The following is a 23,297-nucleotide window of genomic DNA, read 5'->3' as shown; positions in this document are numbered from 1 at the left end:
CAGCTGGGTAACACAGGACAAGTGTTCCCTGTACTCACCCCAATTATAATCAGGCACGTTTTGCATGATGACTTGATTAACACGTGGCCCCAGCTAGACCATAAGTTCCACCAGGAACAGCGTCTGCTTTCGCCCACCATTGTTCTCCCAAAGCCTAGCACGCTGCCCTGTGCTTATTAAATGTTGAACAATTCATGAAGCGTCCGCCCTTGAGAGTTAAAATGTGCCATTTCCAAAATATCTTGAAGAATGAACCTCTTCCACTAAAAGGCAGAGAAATCGCGGTGCCTTCTGCAGCCTACTTGAGCTCCTCGGAAAGAGGCAAACTGTAGAGCGCGGCTCTGCCTTCCCACCGTCACCCCTCAGAAACTCCTCAGGGACACAAATCCCATGAATTCACCGAGCCCTGCGTAAAGGGAGCTGGAGGCGGGCTACCACCCGCCCGGCGGCCCGGCCTGCGCTTTCCCGGACGCCCGCGCCAGGATTCCAGAGCGCAGTGGCGCCGCTGCCGCCTCAGGCTACGGGGCCCAGAAATGTCATATTTGGACGTTGCGGAGACAACAGTAACCTGATTAACTTCCAGACGGATAGGCAGAGAAGATAAAACAATTCCAGTAAACAAGGAAATCTTCTACACTTGGACTCGGCTCCAGGCCGGTGACAACCGGTACGGGCACAGGACAACTCACCACACCGCCCCGGGATCTCTCCTAGGCGTGAAGGTAAAGCGCCCTCCAATGGTCACGGCGACATCACCTCGCGGTTCACCAGGCCATCCCCCTAGAGACGCCCAGCCTCGCGAGAGTAAGAACTGGGTTAAAGGGCTCTACGGAACTGAACTTCCTATACCTATTGTTCCTACACGGAAAGGCCTGAAGGACCAACCGGAAGTCCTGGTTCAAACGCCACACTGCGAGCATCCTGGGGGCCGGAAGGAGGTGGAAACTCCTGCATCCTACTGGAGTGCCCGCAGACGCGCGTGGCTGTTATAGAGGCTTGTTGCTGGAGCGCGTGGCTCGTGCGCGGAAGTCAGAAGTGACCGAAATCCAGACGTCGCTGTAGAAGCTGAGACCGCGAGCTATGGTGGGGAGATCCCGGCGGCGCGGAGCGGCCAAGTGGGCAGCTGTGCGAGCTAAGGCAGGTCGTGACCCAGCGGACGAAAATGATGACAATTTGGAATCTCCACCCTCACCAGCGGACTCCAGCTACTACCAAGATAAGGTAGATGATTTCCATGAGGCCCGATCTCGGGCTGCCTTGGCTAAGGGATGGAGCGAAGTGGAGAGTGGGGCCGAGGAGGATGGCGATGAGGAGGAGGTTCTTGCCCTAGATATCGCCGATGAGGACGATGAAGATGAAGAGAGCGCGGGGAATGAGGAGGATGACGATGATGATAGTGGGAGCTCCATGCAGAGTGAGGCTGAGGCCTCGGTGGATCCCAGTTTGTCGTGGGGTCAGAGGAAAAAACTTTACTACGACACGGACTATGGTTCCAAGTCCCGAGGCCGGCAGAGTCAACAAGAAGTAGAGGAAGAGGAAAGAGAGGAGGAAGAGGAGGCACAGCTCATTCAGCGGCGTTTAGCCCAAGCTCTGCAAGAGGACGATTTTGGAGTTACCTGGGTGGAGGCCTTTGCAAAACCAGTACCTCGGGTAAATGAGGTTGAGACACGGGTCGTGAAGGATTTGGCGAAAGTTTCAGTGAGAGAGAAGCTGAAGATGCTGCGAAAGGAATCGCCAGAGCTCTTGGAGCTGATAGATGACCTGAAAGTTAAGTTGACAGAGGTGAAGGATGAGCTGGAGCCATTGCTACAGTTGGTGGAGCAAAAGATCATTCCACCTGGAAAAGGAAGCCAATACCTGAGGACCAAATACAACCTCTATTTGAACTACTGCTCCAACATCAGTTTTTATCTGATCCTGAAAGCTAGGAGAGTCCCTGCACATGGACATCCTGTCATAGAAAGGCTTGTTACCTACCGAAATTTGATCAACAAGCTGTCATTTGTGGATCAGAAGCTGTCCTCTGAGATTCGTCATCTGCTCACACTTAAAGATGATGCTGGAAAGGCAGAACTGAATCTAAAAGCAAAATCCACAAAGGCCAAGCCAAAATCTGTTTCTGCTGTTGCTGCCTCCGCTGTTACAGACCTTTCTGATGATTCTGATTTTGATGAAGCTGCACTGAAATACTATAAAAAAATAGAAGACGGACAAAAATTGAAGAGAAAGAAAGAAGATAGTACTGAAGAACAGGCTCTTGAAGTTCAAAATGCAAAGAGAGCCATTACTTATCAGATTGCTAAAAATAGGGGGCTTACACCTAGGAGAAAGAAGATTGATCGGAATCCCAGAGTGAAACACCGGGAGAAGTTCAGAAGAGCCAAAATTCGCAGAAGAGGCCAGGTTCGTGAAGTTCGTAGAGAAGAGCAACGTTATAGTGGTGAACTATCTGGCATTCGTGCAGGGGTTAAAAAGAGCATTAAGCTTAAATAAAGTTTTTGCTTAGCTTAAGTTTTTTGGCAATAATTTTGGATCAATAAATTTTTATTTTTAACTGGTGACATGATTATTAATATTTAATACCTAACCGTAAATTTTTCAAAGTCTGTCAATAGAGAAAATTGCTTGGGTTACTGCTTAATTTATTTGTGTTTTAATTTGGAATCAGATCATACTAAGAACTGCGGGAACAATATGAGGGTGCGTGGGAAGAGAGATGGTGATGAAAAAAGTTCTCCAACATTCTGTCAAATAGTAGCCTAGGGAAATTCCACAGCTAGTTGTGGAGCAACAATCAAACTTATAGTACTTTTATAATTTTTCACATAAAGTGAAGAGAATGCACCTTTGGCAATCATCTTATTTGTAAGACAGGCTATAATGTAGTTCTGACATTTCATTTACCTAAAGTATAATTCTCGAGCAGCATACTTGTTAATAATGAGTCTACTGTAAACTTATGGATTTTGTACATTTTATTGTGGTACAAGCTTAGGACTGAAGAGGAACTTGGTTAAAAACAGAAAGAGATATGCCTTAATTACATTAAATGTGAATATTTTTTAATAGTCCTTAATGTGGTAAGATAAAAATTCCATTTCCCCTTCTGTACTGGTGGGTGCTCTTTGTACACTTGCTGAAAATCTGGTATGATTACTACTGGGTAAGTGGTAACTAAAGGTGGTAACAAAATTACATTTTTCTTTATAGTTATTCTGGTCTTTACAGTAGGGAAAAGATGAGATGGTGAACTTAAAAATTTTTAGGATGATGCCAGGGAGAAAATGAGAGGACTAGTGAAGGAAAGCACAAAGGACATCTTACCTATGTCACTGTTTATTCATTAAACATTGTGCTAGCTGCTGGAAATGCAGAGATGGGCAGTGGTTAATATTTATTATTAAAACATTTACCACAAGTTTGTGCAGTGGTACTGTTCTCTTCCGTCAGAGATGAGGATGCTGAAATTCCCGGAGGTTAACTTCCTAAAGGACATAGGCTTGGGATTTGGACCCGAGCCAGCTTAATTTGAGCCTTCATTCTTTTAACTTCTGGCTTACAACTGCTGCCAGAGTAGCGCACATGCCAGATTATTTTCTTATAAATAAAAAAGGAAAGTTAGAAATAAAAGTTTATATTGAGTGCAAAGGTACTTTTGTAAGCATTTTATTTATATCCTTATTCCTCACAACTCTTATGTAGTAAATTCTATTATCCATATTTTAAGGATGAAGAAACTGGCAAAGAGAAGTAACTTTCTCAAGGTCATATAGCTATTAAGTGGTAGAACCAGGATTTCAGCCTAGCCTTTCTGGCTTAAGAGCCATATCCTATACTTCCTTTTCTGATATAGTAAGAAAGTACAGGTTTTGGAGTTAACTTACTAGGTTGATTTTGAGTTATACTTGATCTCTGACTCATTTTCTTCAGCTATATGGTACTATACCTACCTTGGGTATAGGTATATACATATAACAGTGGTTAAGAGCTGTGAGACAATAGAAAATATATATATATTGGTTTCTGGCATAGAACTCCTAAAACCCTTGTAAATTCCTAAGTAGTAGGAACAGTGGGAACAGCATTTGTTCTAATAAGGTGACTCTAAGTGAGCTCCTGGCCGGTCACCAGAAAGACCAAGCTGTGATTAGAAGCTTGGAATTTTCAGCCCCAGACCCCCGTTCTTCAGAGAGGGGAGAGAAGCTAGAGATGGAGTTAATAATTGGTCATGTCTATGTGAGGAGGCCTCCACAAAATCCTGATATTATGGGGTTTGGGGACCTTCCAGGATGGTGAACACATCCTCATACTGGGAGGGTGATGCACCCTACTCCATGGGGACAGCAGCTCCTGTGCTGGGGATCCTCCCAGTCTTCACCCTATGTACTTTATCTAGCTGTTCATCTATATTTTTCATCATGTTCTTTAATAAAGTGTAAACATAAGTCTTTCCCTGAGTTCTGTGAGCCACTCTAGCAAATTAATCAAACCCAAGGTGGGAGTTATGGGAACCTGAGACTTAAAGTCCATCGGTCAGAAGCACAGATAACAACCTGGACTTGTGATTGGTATCTAAAGTGGACTAGGGGCAGTCTTTTGGGACCGAGCCCTTAACCTGTGGGATCTGACGCTACCTCCAGGTAGACTGTCAGAGTTGGTTAAATTGTAGGACACCCAGCTGGTGTTGCAGAGAATTGCTTGGTAGGGGAAACATGGTGTCAGAAGTGTTGTGAGTTGTAATAGTGTGACAGTAAAGGAGAAACACACAGGTGGAAAACTCGAGTTTTTCTGATTGAAGAGCAGGCTTCACCCAGATTCCTACCCCAGTTTCATCAATTAGTACCTGTGACTAGGGGCAAGTTACTTGATCTCTCTTCCTCAGTTTTTTCATCTGAACTGGGGATAGTAGTAGTAGTACCTACTTCATAGAATTATTATGAGGATAAAGTGAATTAATATATGTAATGCACTTAGAACAATGCCTGTTACACAGCAAACACCTAATAAGTGTTGGCTTTGGCTTTTTTTTTTTTTTTTTTTTGACACGCTGTGTGGCTTGTGGGATCTTAGCTCCCCAACCAGGGATCGAACCCGGGCCCTCGGCAGTGAAAGCTCAGAGTCCCACCAACCACTGGACCACCAGGGAACGCCCAGTGTTGGCTCTTATCACAGGTTGTGAGCATCCACATGTGACATACAGATGCTCAACACATAGCTAATAGTGTAGTGATTCCTATGCATTGCAGGAACATAGAGAATAAAATATAGTCGTATATGTAAAAATGCTTAAGAAATTAATATTCTAAGTTTGGAACAAGATGGGAGCACTGGGTAACTGAGCACATAAAGGGATATGGAAAATCTGGGACAGGACAAAAACAAGGAAATGAAGTTAGAGGTTGAAGGTATTTAATGTTCTACGTCGAATTTCTGCCACATATAAAGTTGTGCCAAGGAAAAAAAAATGTTTTAAAGGAAGAAAAATCTTCCATCAAGGAAAGTGGAAAAAGTTAAGTCATATTTCTCCAGATGTATCACATATTCCTTTAGAGACCTCACAACACTACAAATATTAATTCATTTTGTAATAGCTAGGATCTAGATGGTACTATCCTATTTTATAAACATAAAAAGTGGCTTTGCCTGAGGTGAATTAACAGTAAACGAAGTAACAGAGAAACTACTGGATTTAATGTTTACATCTTCCAAATTTTGTATTTACTTAAAAAACATTTAAAGAGCACTGAGATGTGCTGGATACTGTCCTAACACATGAATAATAAATTGTTAACTATTCAGTATGATCATTTTTCATAGAGACTCACTTTGTGAACTCAGGAGAGTTCACATGGATAAGAGTTCCAATAAAGTAGATTACTGGTGTCAGGCATCAATACAAAGCAACAACCTGTTAGTTTTATGTCAGCATGTTAAGCTATGGGCAGCTATTGAAAATACAAAATATTAAAAATTAAAGTAGGAGAAAATATCAAATTAGTGATGCAGTAACTTACTCTGCCACTAAATCAGCTGACTGGCTTTGGGCTAGTCAATTCTGTAAGCCATAATTTCTCACCTATATTCTTACTTATGAAGGAGTTAATAAAATAATCATATCCCTTTAATTTTTGTGTGGAAATAAATTTGTCAGACTTTAATAGTCAAAACTTTTGGCAAACTGGGAAATTACTTTTTGTGATTTTTAAATATAAAAACTAGCTTAAGTAATGTGAATAATTGTATTCACATATCCGATACAGAAAATATTTGATATATCTGAGGAGTAGAGTCGCTTATTTTTCCTTGCTGGTTGTATGAAGTAAAAGAATTTTAATATGGTAATATAAGTTAACATTACCAAAATAATTCAGGAAGGGTGAAAATCAGTACAATTTACATCTCAGGGATCACAATGATGAACACGTACCACTTTCTGAATAGTAGATGATCCAAAAACATCATGTAGGATTCAACTACAGTTCCAAATCATTTAAACTGAATACTGCTTCAGGTAATAAGTCAGAGTTTTAAAAATCATTTCAAATATTGATTCTTTTTAAAACATTTGTGGTTTGCCATCACAAGTTTAAATGCAGAAACAGTATAGAAAATTTAACACCACCCACATCAACAAATGTTAAAGTGTTTTAAATTTTGCTCAGTGTCATATCAAAGTTTTTAATTTGATGTCGTTGTTTTAACTATGTGTTCCAGAAAATGTTTTCTTTCATACGTATTCTTTCAGCTATTCATTTGGGAAGAAAAACTGATTTTTTAATATTTGCTTCAAAGTGAAGCTTTGAATAATAATAAATATTAAGAATCAACACTTTTTATAACTATAAAACAAAACAAAAAACCTGCAGGAAACTAATAAAAATATTCTCTCTTAAGTGAAACTATATAGGGTAGCAATTAGGAGCTTGACCTCTGGAGCCAAGACAGAGTTTAAATCCCACTTTTACCACTTACTATGTGTCTTTGGTCTATTTACCTCTCTGTGTCTCAATTTCCTCACACTGAATAATATATGATTGTTATAGCCATTTAAATAGTTAAACCATATAACATACATTTAGGACAGCACCTGGCAGGGAGTAAGTGTTTCGTGTTAGTTACTATTAATCCATTTAAAAAATAAATAAAAACAAAACTAATTTTCTCCCCTTGAAAGAGTTCATTTTCTCCTTGGTTTTATCATACTGGTTCTTAAACCAGAATGCCTAAGGATCCATTGGTAAGTTTAAAATGCAAATTCTTGTGCCCTACCTCCACAACTTATTATTTAGCTGGCCTGGTGTAGACCCAGGGATGTGTATTTTTAAGAGACACTTCAGAGAATGTTTATCCAGAAGCTCTATAAAACACGTTGGGAAACACTGCTCTGAGCACACAGCTTTTTAGGTTCTATTTGTTTATAACATAGGCATGTGAATGAAATTAATTACAAGAATGAAATATGATGTGGTATTATTTACCATGAGACTACAAAAACTCTAGAGTAGCCCCATGACAACCTGATGAAAGCAATGGACCTTCCCCTCAGAACAATAACATAGGCCTAATTGTTACGAAGTCCAAGCTTGTACTGCTCATCACACGACAGGCCAATAAATCAAGAGAGGAGTTATTGGGGCAAGGAATAGTAACTTTATTTGGAAAGCCAGCAGACTAAGGGTGTCCAGAGAACTATCTTACCCAAGTTAGAATTCGGGCTTTTACACTAAAAAGGGAGGGGGTGTAGTTGGTTGTTACACGCTTCTTGGTGTCAGATTCCTTTGTTTTTGCAACTATCCACATAGATCAGGTCACTAAGTTCCTGTAAACCTGCAACAAGACAAATGTTATTCTCTGTTCTGTAACTTTTTATCTCTATATGAATGGAAAAGTGTCAAACCTTTTTTTTTTTTTTAAATTTTTGGCCGCACCCCACAGCATGTGGGATCTTAGTTCCCCAACCAGGGACTGAACACACACACCCTGCACTGGAAAGCAGAGTCTTAACCACTGGACCACAAGGGAAATCCCAAAAGTGTTATACCTTTAAAGGTCGGAGACTCGAAAATGAGCTATCCTGTATATTTCAGGCTATAGGTAACATTCTAATGGCAAAAGCAATAGAATACAAAGGTAAAGTAAAAGAAACAGACCCAATATGGAGTTAGATTTGTTCTTCCCTATGACATGATCACAACATTTTACATACCATGTCATTGGGTTCCTGGACTCTCTGAAGCCTGGAATACTTGGACTTCATAGGAAACTTTAGGGGACTGTTCCTTTTACCCTTAAGCATTGCTTTATATGGCATACATAAATAAATAAATAAATATATATATATATGGGGATCATCTTAATCATTGGTAGGTAAGGGGATTATTCAAAGTAGAAGAGTAAAGAAAATTTTATTAGCACCTAGAATTATTTATATTTATTCAGCGAGCTTTTAAACATACTTAAGTTTCTAAGCATATCATGCTTGAACATACACAAAAAGAGAGACTGCAGCCAAATGTTTATTCCTTAAACTTCATATTCAGTCCAAATTTTCTGAATCACTTCTATTCAAGGTCTCTGATGGCCACAGGATCAAAGAATTTTGATAAGATTTTAGGAAGAGGAAAGGAATTGTTAATAAAAAGGTACGTGGGTGGCGGGAGGAGGTAGGGGCATGAGAACTATTAAAGGAGTAAATGTGTTGTGCATTGAAAAAGGAGAAACTCAAAGATGTCAACTTTGGGTGTAGACACTCTGGTAGAAGAGACAGACACAGTTGGAGCAATTAACTGCCCTAGTTAGCATGCTATGGGACCTCCAAAGAGGCATGTACCTCTCTACTTAAGGAGGCCAGAGAAGATCTGTTTGAGTGAAATCTTGAGGGAAGAGTGGGTGTGGCAATATAAGGAATGTCAAACATGTTAAAGTTTATCCAGCGCCAACAAGGGTGAAGCAAGCGTAGGAAAATAATATCAGCAAAGTGGGGAGGGGCTAGATCAGGAATGATCTTAAGGAGCTTAGATTGTATACCAGGTATAGGGAAGGCAACCAGGGTTTTCAAGAATAAGTGTGACATAATTAAATCAACGTTCAGAAGATTAAGTTACTCATTCTAGCTGCTGTAGAGCAATGGAGTTAGAATAGATTAAAAATAGAGGCATGAAAACCAGGTAGGAGTCCTTTGCAATAACACAGGCAAGAAAAGATGAAAATTTCAATTAAAGCAAAGAGGACAAATTCAGGGACAGATTTGAGAGAAATTTAGAAGAAAATCTGAAAAAAAAAGCATGAAAATTGGAACAAAGTGTGGACAAAGTCATAGGCGGTCAGCAAAAGCAAACAATGAAGTAGCTTCAGCAATTCTATTAAGATATTAAAACTCTAAATAGACACAAAATATGATAAGCTCCTCTAGGGTAGGCCTCTTGAGTTCTACTCCATAGTATACACAAGGAAAACAACTTTGCTGTTAGTAGATCTTCATTAAAAAGATATAACGTAATAAAAAAAGATATAATTATCAAACTATTCATCAAAATAGTCCTTCAACATGTTTTATTTTCTATTATAAAGGTAACACATTCATTACAGACTACTTGCAAATGCAGAAAAATAGAAAATTGGAAAAATACATCCATATTTCTACCACCCAAAGAAAAGTGCCATTGTTTGATCTTGATTAAATATATTGCTTAAGGGGACTTCCCTGGTGGCACAGTGGTTAAGAATCCGCCTGCCAGTGCAGGGAACACAGGTTCGATCCCTGGTCCAGAAGATCCCACATGCCACAGAGCAACTAACCCTGGGTGCCACAACTACTGAGCCTGTGCTCTAGAGCCCACGAGCCACAACTACTGAGCCCACACACCACAACTACTGCAGCCCACGTGTCTAGAGCCCGTGCTCCACAACAAGAGAAGCCACCACAATGAGAAGCCTACACACGGCAATGACGAGTACCCCCCACACGTTGCAACCAGAGAAAGCCCACGTGCAGCAATGAAGACCCAACACAGCTAAAAATAAATAAATTAAATAAATAAATTTAAAATATATATATATATATATATAGCTTAAGCTAAATATATTTCTTTAGAGTGCATTGTACTCTTAATAAGAGTATTGCATTAAGAGTAGTGCTCATAAGAGAGGTGGCCAGATGTTAAAAGTAGGAAGACCCTGAACTCACCTTCTCTGACAGACATACCAAAATTTCAACTAATTACAGAGCAGCAACCTATGAGAACAACCTGAAGACTAGCAGAAAAGATTTTCCACAACTAAATACATAAAGAAGGAATCACGAGATGGGTAGGAAGGGTGGAGAGGCAGTATAGTCAGGACCCATACCCCCCGAATCTGGTGACCCACAAACAAGAGGAATATTTTAATCATAGAGGTCCTTCCCCAAAGTGTGAGGAGGCTGAGCATCACATCAAGCTCCCCAGCCTGGTTGTCATGCACCAGGAAGACAAGCCCTCAGCACTTCTGGCTTTGAAAACCAGCAGGGCATATGTTCAGGAGAGCCAGAGGGCTATAGGAAACAGACTTGACTCTTAAAGGGCACTTGCAAAATCTCACATGTTCCAAGTCCCAGCAGAGAGGTAGTACTCTGAAATAAGCCTGGACCAAACTGGTGATCTTGGAGAGCCTCTTGGTGAGGCAGGAGGCAACTGGGACTCCCCTTGGAGGTGAAGATGTTGGCAGTAGCCATTTTGGGGGAGCTCATTCTACTGTGCTAACAGCATTGCTGATAAGTTCCACCCTGGAATCCTCCCTGAAGTTTATTAGCACCGGGGACCCAGTCCTGCCTCACAGCAGGCCACAGCAGCTACAGCATAAGGCACAGCCTTGCAGCCAACTGGGCCAGGGGTCAGCTCCTCCAACCAGCACACCCACAGTAGTCAGCCCCACCACAAAAGAAGGGCACACACAGCCCATATTGGGGGGCACCCCTAGAGCATATAGCTCTGATGACCAGAGGGTAGCATGCTGATGGGCCCCATAGGATTTCTTTTACACAAGGCTACTTCTCTAAGATCAGGAAACGTAGGGAGTTCCTTGGTGATCTAGTGGTTGGAATTCGGCACTTTCACTGCTGTGACCCAGGTTTAATCCCTGGTCAGGGAACTAAGATCCCACAACATGCACTGCATGGCCAAAAATAAAATAACAATAAGAATAGGAAGTGTAACCAACCTACTGACACATAGAAATAAACATAGAGAATTGAGCAAAATGAGGAGACAGAGGCATATGTTCCGAACAAAGAGGCATGACCTCAGAAAAAGAACTAAATGAAGTAGAGATAAGCAATCAACCTGATAAAGGGTTCTAGGTAAGACCATAAAGACGCTCACTGAACTGGGGAGGAGAACGGATGAACACAGTGAGAACTTCAACAAAGAGTTAGAAAACATAAACAGGAACCAAACAGAGCTGAAGAATAGAGTAACTGAAATTTAAAAATACACTAGAAGAAATCAACAACAGTAGATTAGATGATACAGAGAAATGGATCAGTAATCTGGAAGACAGAGTAGTGGAAACTGCCTAAGCTGAACAGAAAAAAGAATTTTAAAAAATGAGGATATTTTAAGAAACCTCTGGGACAACATCAAGCATACTAACATTTCCATTATAGGGATCCCAGAAGGAGAGGAGAAAGAGAAAGGGGCAGAGAACTTATTTGAAGAAATAATAGTTGAAAACTACCCCAACCTGGGTAAGCAAACAGATATTCAGGTCCAGGAAGCACAGAGTCTCAAACAAGATGAACCCAAAGAGGTCCACACAAAGGCACATTAAAATTAAAATGCCAAAAATTAAAGATAAAGAGAGAATCTTAAAAGCAGCAAGAGAAAAGCAACTAGTTACATACAAGGGAACTTCCATAAGGCTATAGCTATAAACTGACTTTTCAACAAAAACTTTGCAAGCCAGAAGGAAAAAAACTACAACCAAGAATAGTCTACCCAGCAAAGTTATCATTCAGACTTGAAAGAGAGATAGAATTTAACAGACAATGAATAGCTAAAAGAGTTCAGCACCACTAAACCAGCTTTAAAAGAAACGTTAAAGGAAATTCTCTAAGCCAAAAAGAAAAGTCTACTACTAGAAATATAAAAAATACAGGGAGAGGAAGCAAGATGGTGGAGTAAAAGGACATACTCTCACTCCCTCTTATGAGAACACGAGAATCACAACCAGCTGCTGGACAATCATCGACAGGAAGACATTGGAACTCACCACAAAAGATACCCCACATCCAAAGACAAAGGAGAAGCCACAATGAGACGGTAGGAGGGGCGCAATCACAGTAAAATCAAATCCCATAACTGCTGGGTGGGTGACTCACAGACTGGAGAACACTTATACCACTCCACCCACTGGAGTGAAGGTTCTGAGCCCCACGTCAGGCTTCCCAACCTGGGGGTTCAGCAACGGGAGGAGGAATTCCTAGAGAATCAGACTTTGAAGCCTAGTGGGATTTGATTGCAGGACTTCAACGGGACTGGGGGAAACAGAGACTCCACTCTTGGAGGGCACACACAAAGTGGTGTGCGCATCGAGACCCAGTAGAAGGAGTAGTGACACCAGGGGAGACTGAACCAGACCTACCTCCTAGTGTTGGAGGGTCTCCTGCAGATGTGGAGGGTGGCTGTGTCTCACCGTGAGGACAAGGACACTAGCTGCAAAAGTTCTGGGAAGTACTCCTTGGTGTGAGACCTCCCAGAGTCTGTCATTAGCCCCACCAAAGAGCCCAGGTAGGCTCCAGTGTTGGGTTGCCTCAGGCCAAACAACAAAGAGGGAGGGAACCCAGCCCCACCCATCAGCAGTCAAGCGGATTAAAGTTTTACTGAGCTCTGCCCACCAGAGCAACAGTCAGCTCTACCCACCACCAGTCCCTCCCATCAGGAAACTTACACAAGCCTCTTAGATAGCCTCATCCACCAGAGGGCAGAGAGCAGAAGCAAGAAGAACTACAATCCTGCAGCCTGTGGAACAAAAACCACATTCACAGAGAGACAAGATAAAAACTCAGAGGGCTATGTACCAGATGAAGGAACAAGATAAAACCCCAGAAAACAACTAAATGAAGTGGAGATAGGCAACCTTCCAGAATTCAGAATAATGATAGTGAAGATGACCCAGGACCTAGGAAAGAATGGAGGCAAAGACTGAGAAGATGCAAGAAATGTTTAACAAAGACCTAGAAGAATTAAAGAACAAACAAACAGATGGGGCTTCCCTGGTGGCACAGTGATTGAGAGTCCGCCTGCCGGTTGAGAGTCCGCCTGCCAATGCAGGGGACATGGGTTCGTGCCCCGGTCCAGGAAGATCCCACATGCTGCGGAGCAGCTAGGCCCATGGCCCCTGAGCTTGCGCATCCGGAGCCTGTGCTCCACAACAGGAGAGGCCACAACAGTGAGAGGTCCGCGTACCAACCCCCCCAAAAAAAAAAACACAGATGAACAATACAATAACTGAAGTGAAAACTACACTAGAAGGAATCAATAGCAGAATAACTGAGGCAGAAGAACGGATAAGTGACCTGGAAGACAGAATAGTGGAATTCACTGCTGTGGAACAGAATAAAGAAAAAAGAATGAAAAGAAATGGAGATAGCCTAAGAGACCCCTGGGACAACATTAAGCACAACAACATTCGCATTATAGGGGTCCCAGAAGAAGAGAGAGAGAAAGGACCAGAGACAATATTTGAAGAGACTATAGTCGAAAATTTACCTAACATGGGAAAGGAAATAGCCACCCAAGTCCAGGAAGCACAGTGAGTCCTATACAGGATAAACCCAAGGAGAAACATGCCGAGACACATAGTAATGAAATTGGCAAAAATTAAAGACAGAGAAAAATTACTGAAAGCAGCAAGGGAAAAACAACAAATAACATACAAGGGAACTCCCATAAGGTTAACAGCTGATTTCTCAGCAGTCACTCAACAAGCCAGAAGGGAGTGGCATGATATACTTACAGTGATGAAAGGGAAGAACCTACAACCAGGATTACCCTACCCGGCAAGGATCTCATTCAGATTCGATGGAGAAATCAAAAGCTTTACAGACAAGCAAAAGGTAACAGAAATCAGCACCAACAAACCAGCTCAATAACAAATGCTAAAGGAACTTCTCTAAGTGGGAAACACAAGAGAAGAAAAGGACCTACAAAAACAAACCCAAAACAATTAAGAAAATGGTCATAGGAACATACATATAAATAATGACCTTAAACGTGAATGGATTAAATGCTCCAACCAAAAGACACAGGCTTGCTGAATGGATACAAAAACAAGACCCATAGATATGCTGTCTACAAGAGACCCACTTCAGACCTAGGGACACATACAGACTGAAAGTGAGGGGATGGAAAAAGATATTCATTGCAAATGGAAATCAGAAGAAAGCTGGAGTAGCAATACTCGCATCAGATAAAATAGACTTTAAAATAAAGAATCTGACAAAAGACAAGGAAGGACACTACATAATGATCAAGGGATCAATCCAAGAAGAAGATATAACAGCTATAAACATATATGCACCCAACATAAGAGCACCTCAATACATAAAGCAACTGCTAACAGCTCTAAAAGAGGAAATCAACAGTAACACAATAATAGTGGGGGACTTTAACACCTCACTTACACCAATGGACAGATTATCCAAAATGAAAATAAATAAGGAAACACAAGCTTTAAATGACACAATAGACCAAATAGATTTAATTGATATTTATAGGACATTCCATCCAAAAACAGCAGATTACACTTTCTTCTCTAGTGCGCAAGGAACATTCTCTGGGATAGATCACATCTTGGGTCACAAATCAAGCCTCAGTTAATTTAAGAAAACTGAAATCATATCAAGCATCTTTTCTGACCACAACGCTTTGAGATTAGAAATAAATTACAAGGAGAAAAATGTAAAAAACACAAACACATGGAGACTAAACAATACTAAATAACCAAGAGATCACTGAAGAAATGAAAGAGGAAATCAAAAAATACCTGGAGACAAATGACAATGAAACCACGACGATCCAAAACCCATGGGATGCAGCAAAAGCAGTTCTAAGAGGGAAGTTTATAGCTATACAAGCCTACTTCAAGAAACAAGAAAAATCTCAAATAAACAATCTAACCTTACACCTAAAGGAACTAGAGAAAGAAGAACAAACAAAAGCCAAAGTTAGCAGAAGGAAAGAAATCATAAAGATCAGAGCAGAAATAAATGAAACAGAAACAAAGAAAACAATAGCAAAGATCAATAAAACTAAAAGCTGGTTCTTTGAGAAGATAAACAAAATTGATAAACCATTAGCCAGACTCATCAAGAAAAAGAGGGAGAGGACTCAAATCAATAAAATTAGAAATGAAAAAGGAGAAGTTACAACAAACACTGCAGAAATACAAAGCATCCTAAGAGACTACTACAAGCAACTCGATGGCAATAAAATGGACAACCTGGAATAAATGGACAAATTCTTAGAAAGGTATAACCTTCCAAGACTGAGCCAGGAAGAAACAGAAAATATGAACAGACCAATCACAAGTAATGAAATTTAAACTGTGATTAAAAATCTTCCAACAAACAACAAAAGTCTAGGACCAGACGGCTTCACAGGTGAATTCTATCAAACATTTAGAGAAGAGCTAACACCTATCCTTCTCAAACACTTCCAAAAAACTGCAGAGGAAGGAACACTCCTAAACTCATTTTATGAGGCCACCATCACCCTGATACCAAAACCAGACAAAGATACTACAAAAAAACAAAATTACAGACCAATATCACTGATGAATATAGATGCAAAACTCCTCAACAAAATACTAGCAAACAGAATCCAACAACACATTAAAAGGATCATACACCATGATCAAGTGGCATTTATCCCAGGGATGCAAGGATTCTTCAATATATGCAAATCAATCAATGTGATACACCATATTAACAAATTGAAAAATAAAAACCATATGATCATCTCAATAGATGCAGAAAAAGCTTTTGACAAAATTCAACAAGTTTTATGATAAAAACTTTCCAAAAATTGGACATAGAGGGAAGCTACCTCAACATAATAAAGGCCATATACAACAAACGCACAGCAAACACCATTCTCAATGGTGAAAAACTGAAAGCATTTCCTCTAAGATCAGGAACAAGACAAGGATGTCCACTCTCATCACTATTATTCAACATAGTTTTGGAAGTCCTAACCACAGCAATCGGAGAAGAAAAAGAAATAAAAGGAATACAAATTGGAAAAGAAGAAGTAAAACAGTCACTGTTTGCAGATGACATGATACTATACATAGAGAATCCTAAAAATGCCACCAGAAAACTACTAGAGCTAATCAATGAATTTGGTAAAGTAGCAGGATACAAAAGTAATGCACAGAAATCTCTTGCATTCCTATATACTGATGATGAAAAATCTGAAAGAGAAATTAAGGAAACACTCCCATTTACCACTGCAACAAAAAGAATAAAATACCTAAGAATAAACCTACCTAGGGAGACAAAAGACCTGTATGCAGAAAACAATAAGACACTGATGGAAGAAATTAAAGATGATACCAACAGATGGAGAGATATAACATGTTATTGGATTGGAAGAATCAATATTGTGAAAATGACTATACTATCCAAAGCAATTTACAGATTCAATGCAATTCCTATCAAATTACCAATGGCATTTTTTACAGAACTAGAACAAAAAATCTTAAAATTTGTATAGAGACACAAAAGACCCCGAATAGCCAAAGCAGTCTTGAGGGAAAAAAACGGAGCGGGAGGAATCAGACTCCCTGACTTCAGACTATACTACAAAGCTACAGTAATCAAGACAATATGGTACTGGTATAAAAACAGACACATAGATCAATGGAACAAGATAGAGAGCCCAGAGATAAACTCACGCACCTATGGTCAACTAATCTATGACAAAGGAGGCAAGGATATACAGTGGAGAAAAGACACTCTCTTCAATAAGTGGTGCTGGGAAAACTGGACAGCTACATGTAAAAGAATGAAATTAGAAGACTCCCAAACACCATACACAAAAATAAACTCAAAATGGATTTGAGACCTAAATTTAAGACCAGACACTATAAAACTCTTAGAGGTAAACATAGGAAGAATATTCTTTGACATAAATCACAGCAAGATCTTTTTTGATCCACCTCCTAGAGTAAAGGAAATAAAAACAAAAATAATAAAAAAAATAAACAAATGGGACCTAATGAAACTTAAAAGCTTTTGCACAGCAAAGGAAACCATAAACAAGACGAAAAGACAACCCTCAGAATGGGAGAAAATGTTTGCAAATGAATCAACGGACAAAGGATTAATCTCCAAAATATATAAACAGTTCATGCAGGCCAATATTAAAGAAACAAACAACCCAATCCAAAAATGGGCAGAAGACCTAAACAGACATTTCTCCAAAGAAGACATACAGATGGCCAAGAAGCACATGGAAAGCTGCTCAACATCACTAATTATTAGAGAAATGGGAATCAAAACTACAATGAGGTATCACCTCACCCCAGTTAGAATGGGCATCATCTGAAAATCTACAAACAACAAATGCTGGAGAGGGTGTGGAGAAAAGGGAACACTCTTGCCCTGTTGGTGGGAATGTACATTGATACAGCCACTATGGAGAACAGTATGGAGGTTCCTTAAAAAAATAAAGATAGAAGTACCATCTGATCCAGCAATCCCACTACTGGGCATATTCCCAGAGAAAACCATAATTCAAAAAGACACATGCACCCCAATGTTCACTGCAGCACTATTTACAATAGCCAGGACATGGAAGCAACCTAAATGCCCATTGACAGACGAATGGATAAAGAAGTTGTGGTACATATATACAATGGAATATTACTCAGCCATAAAAAGGAACAAAATTGGGTCATTTGTTGAGATGTGGATGGATCTAGAGACTGTCGCACAGAGTGAAATAAGTCAGAAAGAGAAAAACAAATATCGTATATAACGCATGTATGTGGAGCCTAGAAAAATGGTACAGATGAACCGGTTTGCAGGACAGAAGTTGAGACACAAATGTAGAGAACAAACGTATGGACACCAAGGGGAGAAAGCCGCGGGGGGTGGGGATGGTGGTGTGATGAATTGGGATTGACATGTATACACTGATGTGTATAAAATGGGTGACTAGTAAGAACCCACTGTGTAAAAAAATAAGATAAAATTCAAAAAAATAAAATAAAATATAAATAAATAAATATCATGAAAGAAAATATCTCACATACATAGACTGAAAAAGTATGTGAATGGAAAAGGTATTCCATTCAAATGGAAACGAAAAGAAAGTTGGGGTAGCAATACTTATATCAGACAAAATAGACTTTAAAATGAAGACTGTAACAAGAGACAAAGAAGGACATTTAGTATGATAAAGGAATCAATCCAACAAGAAGATGTAACAATTGTAAATATGTATGCACCCAACATAGGAGCACCTAGATACATATAATGCAAATATCAACAAACATAGAGTGAAAAATTGACAGTAATATAATAATCGTAGGGGACTTTAACACCCCACTTACATCAATGGACAGATCCTCCACACAGAAAATCAATAAGGAAATACTGGCCTTAAATCACACGTTAGACCAGATGAACTTAATAGCTATTTATAGAACATTCCATACAAAAACAGCAGAATACACACTTTTCAAGTGCACATGTAACATTCTCCAGGATAGATCACGTGCTAAGCCACAAAATAAGTCTCAATAAATTTAAGACAACTGAAATCTGAAAAAGAATCTCATCCCTTCCCAAGCGGTATCTTTTATCTGATCACAGTTCTAAGAAGCTTAGGCTAAAAGTACATCCATGACATTGATATTTTAAAAGTTTGTAATATATTCTAAGTGTCCATCCTTAAGATCCCCTAAGGGTTTCAAAAAACCAAACATGAGGCCTTCCCTGGTGGCGCAGTGGTTGAGAGTCCGCCGGTGCAGGCGACATGGGTTCGTGCCCTGGTCCGGGAGGATCCCACGTGCCGCGGAGGCGCTGGGCCAGTGAGCCATGGCCGCTGAGCCTGCGCGTCCGGAGCCTGTGCTCCGCAACGGGAGAGGCCGCAACAGTGAGAGGCCCGCATACCGCAAAAAAAAAAACCCAACCAAACATGAAAAACTAAAAACAAAATGCAAATAAAGTAGAAAAACACCTCTTGCTTTATTTTACAGGAAAATTAATAGTATTTGATTCTTACAGTGGCTTGGATTTCATCCCTTTAAAACAGTATAGGCAGATGCTCTGTGCATTTTCATAAAGGAGCAGCATGGTTAGGCTTGTGTTTTGAATCTTAGCGTCCCTAAATGTATGTAGCAGTTGAATCAGCCCTTTATGTCACTAAAGCTTATGTAGAGCTGTGATTATAATATTGATCCAAAAGCTAAAAGCATAAGAAACTAGGAACTTGGAGTATCATCCACTTTTAAAGAAAATGCCCATAAATAGCCTTGCCTGTAAATGTTAAAGGGCTCATATTTCAGTTGATTTTCTATATTCATTGCACTGCCACTTAATGACATAAAGCATAAACAGAACTGTTTTAAAAGTAAAGAGGCACAAAAACCCCAGTATACTGCAAGATTCCACAGCATGTCAATGTTTCTAATACCTGTAGGTAACATGGATAACTAGAAAGGAGAAATCTGGTGATTTAAACTAGACATTTTATACTTTGTTAACTTGGTGACTCCCTTGGCTTTTACTGCCCGTCCTCAAGAGTGATTTGTGTGGAGTCTGTTTTCTTTTCTTCTACCTACAATGGAATAAGTGTACATTCTTGTTAAATTCTTTACTGAAAAATTTCAGAACACCTGTGTGAAGGAACCTGACAAGAATACAATGATGCCTAGAAATTTCTGCATGCCAAAACAAGGTAAAAGGGCCAGTTAAGGAATCACTTTGCTATCCCGCAGAAATTAACACATTGTAAATCAACTATACTTCAGTCTAAAAAAAAAAAAAGATCCAGTTAAGGTTGGGTATTAAAATCATATATCTGTAATGTTTTAGGTTTTCTCTTCAAGGTATTATACAGCTTGTAATTCCTAAAAGGCAAGTATGTTTTTTTATCAAGACTCTCGCCCTTACAGAGACTGAAAAGACCCAACAAAATTCCAAAATGCTAAAGACATGATGAAAGAGCTCCCCCCAGCAATTCTGTTTTTATTACTGTAAGTTATATGTTGTTTTACTAAAATGATAATACATAGCTAATAATAATTATTTTCCCCTATTCCAGAACAGGAATCCAGGCTCAGAGAACAAATAACTTATTCAAGTAGGCTGTAGCACTGGAATCAACAGGTCAGGGAAATGCCAGAAACTGAAAAACTACTAAGAAATTTTCTGACTCCTTGAAGTTAGCTTCTTGTGAACATCTCCTTTTAAAATATGTTTTGTTTAAAAGACTTGGTGAAAGATAGTATTAGATGTGTCACAGTAATTTCTTGTAATTTCAAGAGTTATTTCCAGAGAATAACAACAAAAAAAAGGTTTACTTTTCCTTTCAGAGAAGCATAACTTCCTCTACAGAGGGAAAGACAGACCAGAGAAAGAAGGAAAAGCAGGTGTTCAAAATATTACACAACAGTGATTTTTAATTATGAGTCAACATGGATTCCATGCCAGCATTTTGCAACCCGAACACAAAGCTAATCACCTAGGAAATACGAGGGCACGTTCATAGAATCTAGAGTTAAGGAATAACGATAGTAACTGGAAATTGTCTCTATTATAGTAGGAAATGTTTACTTATGGGCATTACTGGATCAGTAATCGTCGATTCAAATATTCAAAATAAAGCAACAGGGGCCAATTACTAGTGAGACACAGGCACTATGAAAGTGAAAACTGTCGCCCTGTAACAGACGCCTGTCATATAAATTCTAAGCTGTTTGGTTTAAAACGTATTCATGCGCACGCGGAACCCCGGAAAACCAGGGAGTTAAAGTCAGAGCAAATACAAGATTTCTATACAGGGCACATGACAGAGAACAAAAGAGGTGGGGGAAGGAAGACACCCACCTCTGGTGTCTCACATAAAAAGCTCATAAATCAAAACCGTGAATGAACGGTTATAGTGTATGCAAGGCATAGGGTACAGTTTAATACGGGAGGGGTGGGGGGAGCAGGGTTCTTTTTAAAATTAGCTTTCGCCTTTTCAACCCAGATCTTTGTGCCTCCGTGCTACCGATGAAGCTGGGCGGTTGCACAGAAAAGCGCCGCTAGATATTTGGCCAGGTCTCCCACCGTTCAAGCACCGGGGGGTAAACACACCTGACCGCTTAGGAGGGCCGTGCCGGGGTCCGGTAAGGACCAGTTACTGGGCACCGTACCCTCCCCCAGGGTCGGGAGGGAGCTCAGCGCCGCCGGAGCCGAGCGGAAGGTGGGAAGTGGGAAGAGGAGGAGGCCGCCCCCTAGGGGAGCCGCGCCGCAGGCTGGGGGCCGGGGCGGGAGGGGCAGGCGGGAGGAGGCGGCCGGTAGGGAGGCCGCGCCGTCGGGCGGGGCCGTCCCTTCAGCTGGCTCGGACCCCGGCGGGGCGGGCAGTACACGGAACGGCAGAGCCCAGACGCCGGCCCGTAGCCAAGGAGAAAGGTGGCGGTGGCGCGGACGGGACGGGGCGGCGGCTCCGCGCCGTGACCCTCTGCTCCCCTTCCCAGGCCCGGGTGCGAGTCGGAGGCGGCGGCGAAGGAAGGAACGAGCATGGCTGAGACCTCGCCGCCGCCCACTGCCGGCGCGGAAAGTTGCAGCGAGGAGCCGGCGAGGGGCGGGAAGCAGCGGCTGGAGGAGCCGCGCCGCACTCCAGCCGGGGGCGCGGACCGAGAGGACGAGGCGGGGCCGCCGCTGGCCTCCCCCGCGGGGCAATCGGAGCCCGGCTCGCCGGTGGCTGCCCCCTTCTTCCTGCTCTACCCGGGCGATGGAGGCGCCGGCTTCGTAGCGCGCCCGCCGCCGCAGCAACAGCGCGCCTGGAGGACCCCGCCGTCGCCGGGCTCCCCGCTGCCCTTCCTGCTGCTGAACTACCCGAGCGGCGGCGGCGGCGGCGGCGGCGGCAAACACCGTGAGTAGCGGCCGGGAAGGGGGATGCCGGTGGGGAAGGGGGGCCTCGGCCGGGAAGGGCCAGTCTGGCTCCGCAGAAATCCGCCTCCTGCTGGCTCCCCGAAGCTGAGCAGGGCCCCGAGCCAACGGGGAGACTGGGCGCTGGGGGCGGCTCTCAGGAAGCTCCCATCCGGGGGCGCAGGGGGGCGGCCGCGGTCCGGGCGCCGGACTGTTTACCTCCTAGTCTCCCAAGGCCGCAGGCTCCCGCCCGGCCTCCTCTCTCCTCCCGGGCCGGGCACTCGTCCTCGCCAGCCTCCCACGTGCTCGCCGGGTCCCAGCCCCGGGTCTCCGGTGGGAGCCCTCCCTGAAGGAGTGGAGGAGGGGGCGGCGTCCGGAGACCCGGCAGCCCAGCTGTCCCGCCTTCTGCGGGCTCCCAGCGCCGCTGCGGCCGATAGGTGTGGCTGCTGCGCCGCCGCCGCCCGCGTGGCCTCGGTTGGACCACTAAATTTTTTACTAGCGTTCACTCCACACCCGTAAATATCACATATCCGCCCCCCACAATGGGAAGAGAAATCAGGAACTGTGCGCGAGATGACGAGAAGGGAAAGTGTGGCTTTAGGAGGGCACTTCCCAGGATAATATCGTTTGACAGGAAGAGGCCTCCACCTTTTAAAAGCCCTATCACCGGAGTCCTCTAAATGCAGCGCACCGCACTTTGTGCTGTATCAGTCAACAAATGTCTATTGCAACCTGCTGTGAGCGGGGCCCTAGAGTAGGCAATGTGTATAAAAGACTTGAAGAATATTAAGTCTGGTTTAAAAAGACAAGATCTTAGAGTATGAAAATGTGACTGAAGATACAAGGCATGATATAAATGCCTAATACTTTGCTGTAGGAGTTCTGAAAAGGGAAATTTGCCTAAGGTGAAGAGGGAATCAATCGATCAATCTGCCTCTTTATGTCTCTCTCTGAGACACAGCTAGAGTTTTCTTGTTTAGCACGAAAGCAAACCTTTTAACTGTTCTGCACTGCCAAGAAACCCTGACTTTGCCTTTTCTGCCCCTGATCCGTCCCCTAGAAAAAGGTTAACATTAGTTGAATACTTTCTATGTGCATGTGCTGTGATTATCATAGTTAATCGTCACATCTCTGTAAGCCAGATGTGCCACTTTTTCAGGTGAGGAAGCTGAGG

The 23,297-nt window shown here is 41.9% G+C and overlaps 2 protein-coding genes across 3 annotated transcripts in view; both read left to right on the top strand.

The window, feature by feature from the left end:
* The first annotated feature begins 920 nt into the window (after positions 1 to 920).
* UTP3 (UTP3 small subunit processome component) lies at positions 921 to 2,554 on the top strand. The gene has a single exon (XM_065878098.1). The coding sequence runs from the start codon at positions 1,081 to 1,083 to the stop codon at positions 2,491 to 2,493; it is 1,413 nt and encodes a 470-aa protein (XP_065734170.1). The 5' UTR covers positions 921 to 1,080; the 3' UTR covers positions 2,494 to 2,554.
* A 19,218-nt stretch (positions 2,555 to 21,772) lies between these two features.
* RUFY3 (RUN and FYVE domain containing 3) overlaps positions 21,773 to 23,297 on the top strand; it is an 82,712-nt gene continuing 81,187 nt past the window's right edge. The window contains exon 1 of one of the 2 annotated variants that reach the window (XM_065878256.1): positions 21,773 to 22,127. In XM_065878256.1, the coding sequence (XP_065734328.1) occupies positions 21,773 to 22,127 (355 nt within the window). The remainder of the gene's footprint in view (positions 22,128 to 23,297) is intronic. The other variant, XM_065878259.1, reaches the window with a different exon arrangement.

Source organism: Phocoena phocoena, chromosome 5 (genome assembly GCF_963924675.1).
Source record: "Phocoena phocoena chromosome 5, mPhoPho1.1, whole genome shotgun sequence".
Classification (NCBI taxonomy): domain Eukaryota; kingdom Metazoa; phylum Chordata; class Mammalia; order Artiodactyla; family Phocoenidae; genus Phocoena; species Phocoena phocoena.
This window is presented reverse-complemented; position numbering and strand designations above follow the sequence as displayed.

What these genes read in the sequence shown, in the direction of transcription:
- UTP3 (XM_065878098.1), top strand. Translation starts at nt 1,081, where the DNA reads ATGGTGGGGAGATCCCGGCGGCGCGGAGCGGCCAAGTGGGCAGCTGTG.